The sequence below is a fragment of the Filicampus tigris genome, chromosome 2, assembly GCF_054856515.1.
Source record: "Filicampus tigris isolate MCC_2025a chromosome 2, RoL_Ftig_1.0, whole genome shotgun sequence".
Taxonomy (NCBI): Eukaryota; Metazoa; Chordata; class Actinopteri; order Syngnathiformes; family Syngnathidae; genus Filicampus; species Filicampus tigris.
Window position 1 is genome coordinate 36,870,246 of NC_141218.1, and position 15,228 is coordinate 36,885,473.

Sequence of the window (15,228 nt, forward strand, 5' to 3'; positions counted from 1 at the left end):
CACATTTTTACACTGGGGAAGAAAATTATACACTCCGTTAAAAGTTGTGTCACCTAAAACTTTTAAATGCTGGGGCGTCGTCCACCGAGATAAAGTAAGCCGTATGTTGCCAGCATGGTGTGGGAGTCTCTAGTAGCCAAACAAACAACAGCAGACGGTGGTTGCACTGCAGAAATGACTTTTATGGCATAAATAGTCGCTCCCCACGTTATCTCGACTCAAAATGCTTCTCTTTGCTCTTGTCCTAAATGGACTATATGCATGGAGTGGTGTGACGCATTTCCGGTAAAACGTTTTGGGGTATTTTGGGGGATTATTTTTATGTGTGTGGTTGCACGTATTCGTGAAGAAGAGGTGAGAGGACAGTACATTGAGCTATCACTGCTGAATGCCTACCCAGATAATAGATTCTACACAAGGTTACTGCGCTTTGATGAGCAGGGCCTGCTGATGGAATAATGCATCCGTCAACCACACAAGGGCGCTGTTTGTTTAATTATAACTCCCATAGCCTTAGTTTGACAGTTCTCAAGATTTTGATGTGTTATTGTTACTCTGTGTGCATAGATTAACAATGTTCCTGGCCTTTCAACTTGATCTGTGTCTGTATAAATATTATTTTCATGCTGTCATTTTGTTGTATTACAAAATATAAAAACATTTATAGATTATCTGCTATTAATATCGTGACACGATGATACATTGTGGCAATTTTAATATCGCAATATCACGATATTGTGACATCCCTAATGTACAGTATTCACGGTTGGGTGGCTGTCGGAAGTGGTCACTCAACTGTGTCATATGTCAGGTTTTGTTGATTATGACAGCGCCATGTGGACAAAAGCGGTAGTGTTTGGATAAAAGTCAACCATATTTCCCATGTGTGCCAGCGCCTAGTGTCGTGAAATCCTGAGCTCTCGCTGGCCTGCAAGTTGGACTGAATTACATTTCTATTTCCAGTTGCTGTGTGAAAGATGGATAGCGATGAGGTAAATGAATCTAATTTTGTTTAAAGAATACCTTTGTTTTTTTTGTTTATTTCGGGACTTCTGCCATGACACCAGTAATAGCGCGTAGAGTGACCGTAGACGTTCGAATCGACTTCCGTCCTTATACCGAAAGGAGGAAGTGAGCATGCCGTAGGGCTGGGCGATATGACTGAAAAGTGTTTCATATTGGGCAATATAGATGTATATAGAATTTTTGTTCTTTTTTTAAACTATTGAAAATAATGACCCGAAAAAAAATACATTTAGGTTATTTTATTTGAACATAATACTTAACCTTTAATAAGAGGTCAGTGTAACTATGAAAGAGTGAAATAAACTGCTCGATAAAAAGATTAAATAAACTACATTTTAAAGATAATGTGCTTACAGGGGCTGAGAAATATTTGAAAAACTATCATATCAGTTTTTTCATATCAGTCAATATTGATAATTATTGACTTTGTTTTAAACCTTTTCTTTAAATAATAGTTAACTGTTTTTTGTACATCGTTATGTAGTGTAATGTGCAGTTTGTCCTACATCAGTGCATTGTAAATGCTTACTTGCATTAGGTCTAGCCCAAAGCAGTTGTTGACACATATATTAGTCTTCATTCAATGTTCATCCAATGTATGTGAACGAATACTCTCTTGCAGTGCATACATTATCTTAGGACTAATTTATCTTTTTAGCGGACTCATTACTGCCATAGTCCATTCATATTTTACTTGCTTGATTTTACCTTGAGTGTGATGCCGGTGTCGAATAAAGCTAACTACTGCTAGCATGTCAAAGACAAGAACTCCTCTACTTGTACACCATGGCTCCATCCACGGGTTTTTAATAGGGTTATCATGCATAAATATAATTTAATAGTAAAAGTTGTACTGAGTCGAGTGGTCATTTAATTGAGCAAAGTTACGGCGCTCGCTCGCTGGACGCAAGCATAGCGCACGGCCGCCAGGCCCACGAGCATGCTCGCCAGCTTCGGCTTGAGTAAAGCAGCGTGAGAGTGAGGTAAGACCTCATCGAACCAGCGTCAACGTTCAGCAAACAAAAAGTTCCAGCGAGGAGGCTGACTGCACAGCCGAGCGGGGCCGCATTGGATTTAGGCTGTTCCGTTCCAAATTGGACGGCGTGTTGTAGGTCGAAAAACTGTGGCTATTACTCATCCAAATAAATTGACAATTCCACTCATTCCCACTTCCGTCTCTGTAAATATCCTGACTGGTGTTTAATGCCTCGCCCGTCCTAACCGTGATCAGCAAAGAAGCAGGGTTTTTTTTAAGCAAAGAAGCAGTGTGCGCTCATCCCAGCATAAAGCTATGTAGCTCTGCTCACTTCCACATTTCGTCATTCTCATATAAATTAGCCACGGAGAGGTTAATCCTTTTGATATGTTGAAGTGGGCTTTAGTAAGGATGTCCACATCAATTTTTGTGCCAATATGGACAAAAAAACCCGATTTTCTTCTTTTTTTTTTTTTTTTCCTCGTTTCTAATTCACGTAAAACTACCGGAACACCTCATGGCCCAAGGGGCGAATGACGACTCCGAGGACGCTGCATAGACATATCTATCACATATACTGTATATCTATCTACCTGTCTATCTACACACATAGACACATACGGTAAAAGTCCCTCTTAGCCAATGGGATGCCTGGAAGATGCTACGTAATAGCCAATGGCAGAGCAGTTATGAGTATGTTGCGTTCAAGAAACTGGAAATGCGAGTAACAGCCATAATGCGAGTAGCAGCCCATACCTTTAACTTTCGTAACCTGAAATTTCTTTCGTAACTAGAGGCAATATTTTCCTGTTGAGGCGTTTCGTAGCTTGAAAATTTCGTATGATGAGACGTTCGTAAGTAGAGATACCACTGTATTATGTTTTGTATTTGAATTCTGGGGGTAACACTGCCGACCCTGATTAATCTTGAAAATTTGACACACACGCGTGGCTAGCAAACGATAATTAATATTCCATGATCAAACATCTCTCTGACCATAAAATCTTATGACGATCACCTCCACATTATACTATATAGCGACTTACCAGACGTGACTCCATATTGATTGTTTATTTTCAAACCATCTGGGTTCCGGTATCAGCATTGAACTTCCGGTCATCGAAGTGCGGCATGGGTTAGAAATTGGTGGGCCGGCACGCAACCACAACGCAACTCTGTGTCCAAAGCGAAAATTACATTCTAATCGAATAAAAAGGGTAAACAGTAAAAATATATAAACTGTATTCAAAATAAAATAAAATAAAAATAAAAAACGGACAGAAATAGCAGTGACATTTAGAACCGCCCTTTCCGGTCATGTGATGTATAGTATAGTTTTGGCCGCGCGTCTTCCAGTGTTGGCGGGTGTTTGTTCACTGCCAGACCCGCGAAGGTTCGCCTCACGTTTTATTGCAACAACCTTTTACTATTTGTTATCGCGTTCACTTATACAGAACAAGAAGATGTCTGACTTTGCCAGAGGTAGAAGATGCGGCGGAAACAACTTCGAAGTAGGAGAGAGGTAACCCGATTAAGTGGTGCAGATAGGCATTTAACATCTTGGTTAGTTTGGTTTTGCTATATCACTTTCTGTAATAGTGTGTCAAATGTGTATTGAGTCAACTTAGACTTGTGATGCAGCGTTAGTCAAACAGTTGGCTGTCGTGCTCCAGTGCGATCTTTTGCTGTTGCTTTTGTCTACTTAACGGCCTTATTTCCGGCTAGTTGAGCTCGCTGGTCCTTAGTCTGCTCACACATTAACTCGTTCTGGCTGTATTTTGTCGTCACGCTCAAATGTTTGTGCAATTGACCACGGCGAGTTGTGACTAAACCGCCGCCCCTGCTATGGGACGGTGAAAGGAAGAAGCCTTTTTCCCTACTTGGTATCTCGCGAAGCTCAACATGGCAGGTTGGACGAACAGCAAATCGGAAGGAGAAAGCAAATGGCGGGAGAAACAAATGGCTTCTTGTTCCCGTGAACAAAAGGCACGCCGCTGTACCCATTAGTTATGATATATATGGATATATGCGGTAAGAATGGAAGATATTGTATTTTAAACAGTTGGAACCAACTCTCCATGTCTTTTTTTCCCCTCGAATGCATACTTTGCATACGCACATTCAGCCGTGACGTTTGTTCACTCCAATGTCAATGTGAAAAACACTTAGTTATTTTTCGGATCAGTGAAGAAGCTATGTGTACAATGATATACAAACAAGTGACTTTGATGTCCTCATTTGCAACACTATAGAGATTTAAAAAAATAACATTTTCAATGCTCGCAGTTTTTGCTGGTCTTAGAAACGAAGTCAATCCCAAAATTTTCTTGACAATATGTTTTGTGTGGCTGCACTAGTCTAACCTCTGCATTCTGATTAATATTGTGTTTGTGGAATACAATTTAAAGCGGAAGTCAACGAAAGCTTTTTTTTTGAGAATATGTTCCCAGCAGGCCCATTAGTTGAAACACGGCATTCTGATTAATTTTGCGTTTGTGGAATATGAGTTAAGCAGCAAAATGCACTAGTTTTTAGCCATCTCTGGGGGCGGCCATTTTGTCTCCTGTCGACTGAAAATGAATCACAACTGCTCACAACGACCAATCACGGCTGACCTGTTTTCTGAATCTGAGTCGTGTTTGGTCGTTGTGAGCAGTTGTGATGTCATTTTCAGTTGACAGAAGACAAAATGGCCGCCCCCAGAGATGGTTAAAAAACGAGTGGATTAACACTTATTCCACAAATTTATCAGAATGCCCAGTTTCAACTAGTGGGCTTGCATGGAACATATTCTTGAAAAAAAATATGTTTGGGTTGACTTCCGCTTTAAGCAGCCAAATCCACCATTTTTTCATCCTTCTCCGGGGTTAGCCATTTTGTCACTTTGTCGACCGAAGATGACATCTCAGGGCTCAGGTAACGAGCAATCACGGCTCACCTGTTTGCTGAAGCTGAGCTCTGATTGGTCGTTACCTGATCACTGAGCAACTGTGATGCCATTTTCAGTCGACAGAAAGTGGCAAAATTGCCGCCCCCTGAGATGGACAAAAACAGGTGGATGTTACTGCTTAACTCATTTTGCACAAACATAATATTAACCAGAATGCAGTGTTTTGACTTGCAGGGCTACACGGAATATAATACTGTAATCCCTTTTAAGATTATTTTCTTAAATGGGAAGTCAACCCATATTTTTTTCCAGAATATGTTCTATGCAGGCCCACTAGTTGAAATGTCACATTGTGATTAATATTGTGTTTGTGAAATATAAGTTAAGCAGCAAAATGCACCCACTTTTAGCTATCTCCGGGGGCGGCCATTTTGTCACTTCTGTCGACTGAAGATGACATGGAAGTTGCTCAGGGCTCAGATAACGATCAGTCACGGCTCACCTGTTTTTTTGAAGCTCCACCATGATTGGTAGTTATGTGAACCTTGACCAACTTCAATGTCTGCTTCAGTCAACAGAAGTGACAAAATGGCTGTGAATGACGTTTTTCAACTAGTGGGCCTGCATTGAACATATTCTGGAAAAAAATATGGGTTGACTTCCTCTTTAAAGCGGAAGTCAACCCAAACATATTTTTTTCCAGAATATGTTCCTAGCAGGCCCACTAGTTGAAACACGGCATTCTGATTAATTTTGCGTTTGTGGTATATAAGTTAAGCAGCAAAATGCACTAGTTTTTAGCCATCTGTGGGGGCGGCCATTTTGTCTTGTGTCGACTGAAAATGACACCACAACTGCTCACAACGACCAATCGCAGCTGACCTGTTTTCTGAATCTGAGCTGTGATTAGTCGTTGTGAGCAGTTGTCATGTCATTTTCAGTTGACAGAAGACAAAATGGCCGCCCCACAGATGGCTAAAAACGAGTGTATTAACACTTATTGCACAAATGCAATATTTATCAGAATGCCGTGTTTCAACTAGTAAGCCGGTGGGAACATATTCTTGAAAAAAATATGTTTGGGTTGACTTCCGCTTTAAGAAAATAATTTTAAAGGGGATTACATTATTATATTCTATGTAGCCTCGATTAATATTATGTTCATGGAACATGAGTTGAGCAGTAAAATCCACCTGTTTTTGTCCATCTCTATATTTCTCATATTCCACAAATGCAATAGTAATCAGAATCAGACTAGCTGGCTTGCATGGAGCATATTCTGGAAAAATATGTTTGGGTTGACTTCGCCATTAACTGCATTTAAAAAAAAAAAAATTTAATGTCTCTGAACATGTGCTTCGGAAATTGATTATAGACCTATGCATACTCCGCACATGCAAATTTTTATTTAACTTGAATTGATCCTGGGGAGTTTTCCAGCAAGCAGGTTCAACGTGCTCCTAAATCTAAACCGGAGTCGGAGTTGACTTCCGTTGAAGTTGAAAATTTAGAACATTCGGATCCAGAACAGTTTGAGCTAAGCTGTGCATGGCCACAGCAAGATGATATCATCAATGAAGCCCCAATATTGATTGATTCAGCATGGAAACAAAGAAACATGCGAGGTTAATTACTTTCTTGGAATTGGAGGTACTATTACAGGTGTATAGTGACATGAAAATGTATTGTTTAAAAAAAAAAAAAACTGCAGCCCTAAAGGAAAAAGAAGCAATTGATACACGACTAAATGCAGACGTTTCAATGCATTAATATTTGATACACTGACTTAACATTGTCCGGCACCTTAAATTACAGTATGTAGGAATATGTCATGAATAACATCTGATTTTTAATTATCTGCATTGCAGTAAATGAAAAGTGTACTGGGAGGCAGTTTGATTAAATATAAGGACATCATTCAGGCAGTATAATGCATACAATATTTCACTGGACATAATTGGATCCCTCTTAGATTTTATTTGTACTAATTGACACTTAACAACAGGCAAATATTAAATTAATAATTAACATATCTTATTGAACACAATTTTATTTATGCATTGGTGTTTTTGATTTGTATTATAATTTGTACAATATATATGATTTCTACGTGGCCAGAGACAGTTATGAGATGAGTGACTGACTTGATTGGCCGTTATCAGTGCCCTGACAGAAGTGACAAGATGGCGAAAAAGGGGTGGATTTTGCTTCTTAACTCACATTCCACAAACGCAATTTTAATCCGAATGCCGTGTTTCAACTAGTGGGCCTACATACTATGATGATATTCCTACATATTCTTATACTGTGTGGGAAGTATTCAGCGATGCTCACGGGGAAGACATTAGTAGTCTAACGGACACTGTTACAGACTATATAAATTTCTGCATGGAGAACACCATACCCACCAGGACAGTAAGGTGTTTCTGCAACAACAAACCCTGGATCACACCAGACATAAAAGCTCTCCTGAAGGACAAGAAGAGGGCTTTTGCGTCAGGCAACAAAGAGGAGCAGAAGACTGTGCAGTGCCAGCTGAGGAGGAGGATCAGAGAGGGGAAAAAGTTCTACAGGAAGAGGATGGAGGAGCAGCTGCTGCAGAATAATGCCAGGGGAGTCGGGAGGGGCCTGAAGACCATCTCAGGCCACGGACAACCCAAGACCCGGACTGGGGGGGACCTGCAGTGGGCAAATGAGCTGAACCTCTTTTTCAATAGGTTCGATCAGATGCCTGCCCCCACTCAGTCTCTCCTGCTGCAGCCTCCACCTACTCCTCCTGCTGGGTGTGTCACCCCCTCCCCTCTTTTCTCTACAGTCTCCAGCTCCCAGCTACACCAGATAGCCACCACTCCCTCCTGCCCAGCCTTGGCCTTCACAACATCTCAGGTGAAGAACCAGCTGAAGAAGATGAAGGCGAGGAAGGCAGCGGGTCCAGATGCCATCAGCCCCCAGCTCCTCAAATCCTGCGCAGACCAGTTGTGTGGAATTGTCCAGCACATGTTCAACCTGAGCCTAAAGCTGGGCAGGGTCCCCCAGCTGTGGAAAACATCCTGCCTGGCCCCGGTGCCATGGACCCCCCCACCTGAAGGAGCTCAACAGCTTCAGACCAGTGGCGCTGACGTCTCACCTGATGAAGACCCTGGAGAGACTGGTCCTTGTCCACCTGCGCCCCCTGGTGAGCTCCTCAATGGACCCGCTCCAGTTTGCATACCAGCCTGGCATCAGTGTGGATGATGCCATCATCTACCTCCTCTACACTTCACTCTCCCACCTGGAGAAGGCGGGGAGCACTGAGGATCATGTTCTTTGATTTCTCCAGTGCTTTCAACACCATCCAGCCCACCCTATTGGGAGACAAGCTGGAGCGGGCGGGGGTGGCCCACCACCTCACCACATGGATCCAGGACTACCTCACAAACCGGCCACAGTATGTGAGGACACAGGACCGTGTGTCTGACGTGCTCCTCTGTAGCACGGGGGCCCCACAGGGAACTGTCTTGGCTCCCTTCCTGTTCACCCTCTCCACCTCGGACTTCAACTACAGCACCCCTACCTATCACCTGCAGAAGTTCTCTGACGACTCTCCGATTGTCGGCCTCATCACAGACGGTGACGATCGGGAGTACAGGGAACTTACTCAGGGTTTTGTGGACTGGTGCCAGCAGAACCGCCTCCTGATCAATGCGGGGAAATCCAAAGAAATGGTGGTGGATTTCGGTAGGCGCCATCACTCTGCACCTGCACCAGTGAATATCCGGGGAACAGATGTTGAGAGTCTCGACTTACAAGTACCTGGGTGTTCATCTGAACAATAAACTGGACTGGAGCGACAACACAGACGCCCTCTATAGGAAGAGTCAGAGCAGACTCTTCCTACTCAGGAGACTGAGGTCTTTTGGGGTTCAGGGGACACCCCTCAGGAACTTTTATGACTCGGTGGTTGTATCGGTCATTTTCCAGGGAGTGGTCACCTGGGCATACACATAGTTACTGCGTATATTTACATAGGTTTGATCCTGAATGTTTGCCGTTAATGTTATACATTAATGGCTACATTATGCCGCCGTCCCTGTGTGACCTATACACAGTTGCTGCTGTAACACTGAAAATTTCCCCACTGTGGGATCAATAAAGGCCTTCTTATCTTATCTAACTTATATATTCTTGACAAAAAATATGTTTGGATTGACTTCCTCTTTAAGTTTGATAAATATACAAAGAAATCAGGTATAGGGAAATACTTTTAATGACATGGTGTAATAGCTAAACACTTTACTGTTTAGGTTTATTGATCATTGATATGAATGTTCTATGGGCTAGAAATATACATGCTGTTGAGATATGTTGAGTGAATACATTTTGTTTATCCCAAGTCTTTGTTTCCCCCACTGTATAGGTGTTCTGGCCCATCACGGTGGTCCCACTGCAGGAAACGAGGCATTGATGGAAGTTTGCGGTTCAGGGGAGATGATGACAATTATGATGATTATGGTCAAGAAGACACTCACACTAACAACAGAAGTGCCAGGTATATGCATGTGTGCCTGTACTAGGGCTGCAACTAATGATTATTTCAATAATCAATTAATCTGTCCATTATTTTTGGGGGAATAATCGATGAATTGGTTTAAGAACCATTTTAAAATTTCCATCCCATTATCAAAACGCAGGACATTATTTGAAATTGATAGGGCAAAAAAGTGTAGAGAATGCAGCATGAAAATCCCTGACCTTTTAAATAAATCATGAGTTATCTATTTTTTTTTTTTACCCCAAGAGTGTATTCACACCTGCACTGTTTGATCCACTTGAAACGGGCGAGCATTCGTTTCCCGCTCTGGTTCAGACCTTTTAGGTAGGTGTGAATACACACAAACTGGTTGGGGTCTCGGTTTGGTCTTTGATCCCACCCAAAAAATAATGGAGAAAAAAACGATATACAAGCCGCACCTATGTTGAAAAATGTGATATTTACTGCATTTAAAGAACGATTTTGAGCTGTAAATGTACATGTACCTGAACAGATTCTTTTGTAACAGTGCCTTTTAACATGGTAGCAACTTTGCTGATTAAAACCGAACAGAACCAAGAGAAAATAAACAGTACTTATCTTCATTTCACTGCCCGCTGCCACTTCAGTTCGTCAGTTACTTTCGCATACCACCTAATTTAGAACCTAGTGCATACCGCCCTCGCGTGTTGAACTTTCAATCAACACTTGACAGCAAGTGGCAAAATGGCCGTCCCCTGAGATGGATGATAAAGGGAGGAGTTTGCTGTTGAATTCATATTGCGCAAACATTAATCAGAATGCCTGTGTTTAGATTAGTGAGGATGCATAGAACATATTATTGGAAAGAACAGTTTTCATTTGACTTCTGCTTGAAATATCGATTTTTATGGATATTATCGATTTGTGGTTGCAGCCCTCGTCTATACCATAAAGATATCTTGTATTTACTTGCAGTACTATACTTTTGTGATGTAAGAAAAATTTGCCAAATTAAAATTTGAATCCTGTTTGCCTGTAATGCACTCCTTCATAATGAAAGATAGTTTAAAAAAAAAAAAAAAATGTAATAAGGCTCAATGGACTTGCAAGTCTGATCTCTGCAAGTATTCTTCTCTTCCTTTATTTCATCTGCATCACCATGGCAAGCAGCCAAACGAGCACCGACTTAAGCACAGTGGAGTTGTTAGTGAAATGTAACCTACCTCCCTCCCTCCCTCTCTCGCTCACTCACTCGCTATATAAAGTGAAGTGTTGTTGATATGTGTTTTAAGGTGTCCCTTGTTTTTCTTTTCCAGTTTTACCACTCCAGAAAGCAGAGGCCCGGTGTCTCGTTTTGCTCGACGGGCTGGACTGGACTGGGGCAGCCAGGTGGAGGACGACGAGATGAGGAGAGATGTGCAGAGAGACATGCAGCGGTAACGTTCTGCTTCTCCCTGCTCTGTGGCGTTATCTCTGGCTCATGTTTTGCAGGCCTGCTTGTGTGTATTAAGATAACAAGTTCCAGTTTACTATTGTTATACAGTGGACACTGACTTTTACGTAGGAGTCTCATTTCCTTTATGAACTATAGATTGGCCCCATCTACACTTGCAGATAGGCAGACAGATTTGATTAACTCGCCCACTCGGTCCTTTCTAATCCACCGAATGTTCACTGTTCAGTTACAGGAGGAGGATACTCGCTGCTGAAGTCACCCCAAGAGAGAGAAGGACATCTTCTGGCTCTTCTGGCAGGTATGTTACCGTTTCATCAATTTCTTTTTCACTCATTAAATTCAGTATGAAGCATCAGGTATACATTTTTGCGATATAAATATGCACTGAGATTTGTGACAGATAACCAAAATTCCATGTCCCATCCACCACTACCGGTACTTCATTTTTCTCAATGATTCTGCAGCTGTGACTCCAAAGAGGGTGAAAATGTGGAAATGGATGAGGCTGTGTTGCTACGACGACAGAAACAGATCAACTACGGCAAGAATACACTGGCCTATGATCGATATGTCCAAGAGGTTCCCAAGTAGGTCCATTGCAAAGAAGACACGCACACACATTTTGGTGATATAGCTGTATAATAAGTTGTCTGCAGTAAGTGTCGTGGAGCTAGGAAACTGCAGCTGGAACCTTGTCTAAACTACTTTCTCTACCTTTTTCAGGCACATGCGACAGCCAGGTGTTCATCCCAAGACTCCCAATAAGTTCAGGAAATACAGTCGCCGTTCCTGGGACCAGCAGATCAAACTGTGGAAGGTCAAACTCCATGCGTGGGACCCCCCAGCACAAGAGGGAGGAGAAGTCAATGCCAGTAATTTGTAAGCAAATGTTTCACTTTTATTTCCCAAGCCACAACTCTTCATGTTCCTTTCACCCATTTTGTGCTCTCCTCTTGCAGCGAGGAGCTCTGTCTTGAGGATGTCATGGACATTGAGCTGGACTTTCCTGTATTGTCAGATAGTGGGAATGGTACATGCTCTTTCAGCACTCGCAACCTGTCACTGGAGGTGAGATTTACGTTCCGTTTCTTACGGGTGAAGCTCGTCGAGGAGAGTGCATTCGGCACCGTGGCAGATATATGGCGGGAGTTTCTCTGCAAATGGTAGAACTTGAAACAAAATTCAGAAAGAAGGGCTGATTGTAGAGGTGCTTTATTATGTTAGTCTGTTTAAAAAACAAATACACAAATAAATGAATAAGTAGGGATGTCACAACATCGGCAATATCGCGATATTAAAATTAATATTAATATCATGTCGCAATATTAATAGCAGCAAATCTGTTTAAAAGCCCAAGTTGTTTTCCATTTTTGCAGTTCCAGCACCCTCTGGTGGTTAGTTTATTAGTGCAGTTTAATTTGATGCCACCTATTTTTAAGACCCACGCTAATAGTGACTGGCCAAGCTTATTTCTTTGTGAATGCGTTTATGTTCAAAACCAGAATATTGTGATGTTTTTTTTTTTAATATGAGCCTTTTTTTTTTTTTTTTTACAATACCGTGAGCTTTTTATAGATCGCCATCCTCCAAAATATCGTAACAATTATCAGGTTCATCTTGTGATATTGTGTTGTGACATCAATAATAAATATCAATGTTATGAATGTCTTAGTGATACACAATTTAGGCACAATTTCTTTAAAAATTGGCAAGATGCCATCAAAAATACTACGATGAGAGCTTCTCCATTGGAGAAAGAGTCTCCTTCCAAAATAGTATACATGTCTTATTGAGATTTTTCCTTTTGTCTATTTTCTATTTGTGCTTTATTTGTTTATTTGACACAAAAATGATCCAGGGAAACTTGTCTTTGTTTGCCACTTTAATGACGTTAACCCATTAAAGGACAAAGCGCCTGGCTCAACATCTCCCCAAAACCTAAGGGTGACTATAGAATCACCCTCTTAAACCTGAGGTTTTCCCAGAAATTCAACACTTACAAAATAATTGACATCTCAGCCCCTGTAACAGATAGAAACATCTCAAAAGAAGAAGAAAAGAATTTGAGAGCTTTGACACAGGCCCGCGATGATCATTATTTGCCGTTTCAATCGAAGATGTAAAAATAAATTGTCTGCGCAAGACAAGCACAATTTTCAATTAAACTAAACCGAGTGGTGATTACCATCCTCTATTCTGTTACAAAGACGTTGCTATCATCGTCTGTAAACATATCTTAACCATATACTGTATCAGGTTCCACTGGTTCAATGTCCACAAGTGCGTCGTCTACTGTATATCACTGCCGTTACTTCTTTCAGAGCTCCCGCGATCGTGTGCGCATCCACCATTATCCATCCATCCATTATCTATACCGCTTCTCCTCACAAGGGTCGCGGGGCGTGCTGGAGCCTATCCCAGCTGTCTTTGGGCAGTAGGCAGGGGATACCCTGAATTGGTTGCCAGCCAATCCCAGGGCACACAAAGACAAACATCCGCACTCACAATCACACCTTGGGGCAATTTAGACAGTCCAAACACCTTCATCCACCATTATGTTCTAAAGAAATCTATGACATCTTCCGAGGACTCACAACAGTGTCATGTGTATATTGTGATGCATTTCATTGGCTTAAGAGACCGAGAATTTGATTTAAAAAAAAAAAAGAAAATTACGTAAACGCTCTCCCGGCTTTAAGGGTAGAAAGATGCAACAGCGCTCCTGGCTTTAGTGGTAGAAACGCGGTTATGCGCTCCTGGCCTTAATAGGTTAAAAAAGATTAAGTCAAGCCAAAAATGTTCTTTGCACCTTCACTAATCTGAACACGGCATTCTGACTAATAATTACGTTTGTGGAATATGAGTTAAGCAGCAAAATCCACCTGTTTTTAGCCATCTCAAGGGGAAGCCATTTTGTCACTTCTGTCGACTGAAATTGACATCACAGTTGCTCAGCGCTCAGATAACGACGAATCACGACTCACTTGTTTTCTGAAGCTGAGCCATGATTGGTTGTTACCTGAGCCCTGAGCAACTGTGATGCCATTTTCTGCCGACAGAGTTCCACTATTAGCACACACAACAGCTTGCTGCCGCTTGCTCACATTAGGAGCACACGTTGAGTTTTGTGTCTGTTTTTTTTATTTTTATTTTTTTTATGAGACGCTCCAATACAATAAATTCTCTACATGTCCAACATGAATCAGAAGTGTAGGCGGCCATTTGTGAGAATTGTGATTGGAAGAAGCGGACCTTCCGGCTGACAGCTTTCCATTTGCTGCCGCGAAGTAGACATCAAGTTTTATGTGAGGTTTTGGGGGCGTTTACAGCCACCTGTAACCTTGAAATCATCCTGTGGTCACAGAGCCATCCTCTCATCCACGATGAGATGGGTCACATAACGAAACATGTACATAACTAGAGGTAGATTTTGTACGCAACTTGGAAAGCTGGTAAAAAAGGGTCGTCTAACTGGAGGTAACTGCTAATATCGTTCATTCATTCCTGCATGACAATTATTTTATTTCTTTAATTGAATGTGTAATGTGTTCCAGGATGATGACTGCGCAGGAACTCCAGTCAAAATGCAGAAGACCGAAACCACAGCGAAGCTTGACATGGCCTAGCTCATTGTTTGTCCTGTTGTCAAATGTTCATACACATCTCAAATCTTTTACTTTCCCTCCCCCAACAGTAAAATGTTTAGATTTTTCTGAAATAAAAGCCTCTGTTCCAGGTATACACTGCTTGAACTACACATGCACTCTAAACAGTGCCTTACCAGAGCATAATGTTGATTACAAATGACTCAGGGATTGTTTCTTCACAGTATTATATCCATTTAATTGGCTTCTGTGTTGGTGTTCATGGTTGCTCTTAAAACACACATAATGTTGTAGACTGTGGGGGAGAAGTTTAAAACAAATGTTGTCCTTTTTATGGTTTGCTGTTGTAAAGCTTAATTTCAGTGTACAATTTTAAAAGTGGAAGGGTAATGGGCTGTTCGTTTTGGGGATTTTTTTTTTTAAATAAATGTAATGTTTTGCAATGTTTGCTTCTTAAAGACTTTGAAATAAAAAAAACAAAAGTTGTGGTACTATGTTAAATAATGAGTTGTAATGATATCTGAGTCCCACCCTGTCTGAAGTTTCAACTCTTTATCCAAGGTTAGTCAGCGTAAGGTTTGGAGTAACACCCCTCTCTAGACCGGAACATACAGTCTTCACCTTTATTTTGCCATTTATTTTTTTCAATTATATTTTTTATTTTCACTTTAATTTTTTTTTTTTATTTCAGCAGTGTCAGTCCTGCAGTCCAGAACGAAATGTTACTCAAATGAGGGGGTGGTCCTAAGTGTGTCTTGGGTTGTGCTATTCGCCTGTTGGTTG

At 41.4% G+C, this 15,228-nt stretch overlaps 2 protein-coding genes across 9 annotated transcripts in view; one reads left to right on the plus strand and one right to left on the minus strand.

The window, feature by feature from the left end:
* Positions 1-3,108, minus strand: part of ccdc142 (coiled-coil domain containing 142) — a 37,243-nt gene extending 34,135 nt beyond the window's left edge. For all 5 annotated transcript variants that reach the window (XR_015085747.1, XM_086023985.1, XM_086023984.1 and 2 more), the window contains exon 1: positions 3,049-3,108. The gene's annotated coding sequence lies outside the window, so the exon portion shown is untranslated. The remainder of the gene's footprint in view (positions 1-3,048) is intronic.
* slbp (stem-loop histone mRNA binding protein) lies at positions 852-14,949 on the plus strand. Of its 4 annotated transcripts, none has more exons than XM_086023994.1 (8): positions 852-992; positions 9,289-9,420; positions 10,701-10,820; positions 11,067-11,138; positions 11,305-11,427; positions 11,564-11,719; positions 11,800-11,908; positions 14,395-14,949. In XM_086023994.1, exons 1-8 carry the CDS (start codon positions 988-990, stop codon positions 14,464-14,466), a joined length of 789 nt encoding a protein of 262 aa, XP_085880120.1. In that variant the 5' UTR covers positions 852-987; the 3' UTR covers positions 14,467-14,949. The 4 variants fall into 4 exon arrangements, with proteins under 4 accessions (XP_085880120.1, XP_085880118.1, XP_085880117.1 ...); XM_086023992.1 differs by lacking the exon at positions 852-992 and adding an exon at positions 3,295-3,565; XM_086023991.1 differs by lacking the exon at positions 852-992 and adding an exon at positions 3,296-3,524 and having other exon boundaries at positions 11,073-11,138.
* Positions 14,950-15,228: the final 279 nt, after the last annotated feature.

Excerpts from the sequence above, each read along its gene's own strand:
- slbp (XM_086023990.1), top strand. The coding sequence starts at position 3,325 with ATGTATAGTATAGTTTTGGCCGCGCGTCTTCCAGTGTTGGCGGGTGTT. Across the intron at positions 3,525-9,288 it reads AACTTCGAAGTAGGAGAGAG|GTGTTCTGGCCCATCACGGT; the intron begins GTAACCCGATTA and ends CCCACTGTATAG. Across the intron at positions 10,821-11,066 it reads GTGCAGAGAGACATGCAGCG|TTACAGGAGGAGGATACTCG; the intron begins GTAACGTTCTGC and ends TTCACTGTTCAG.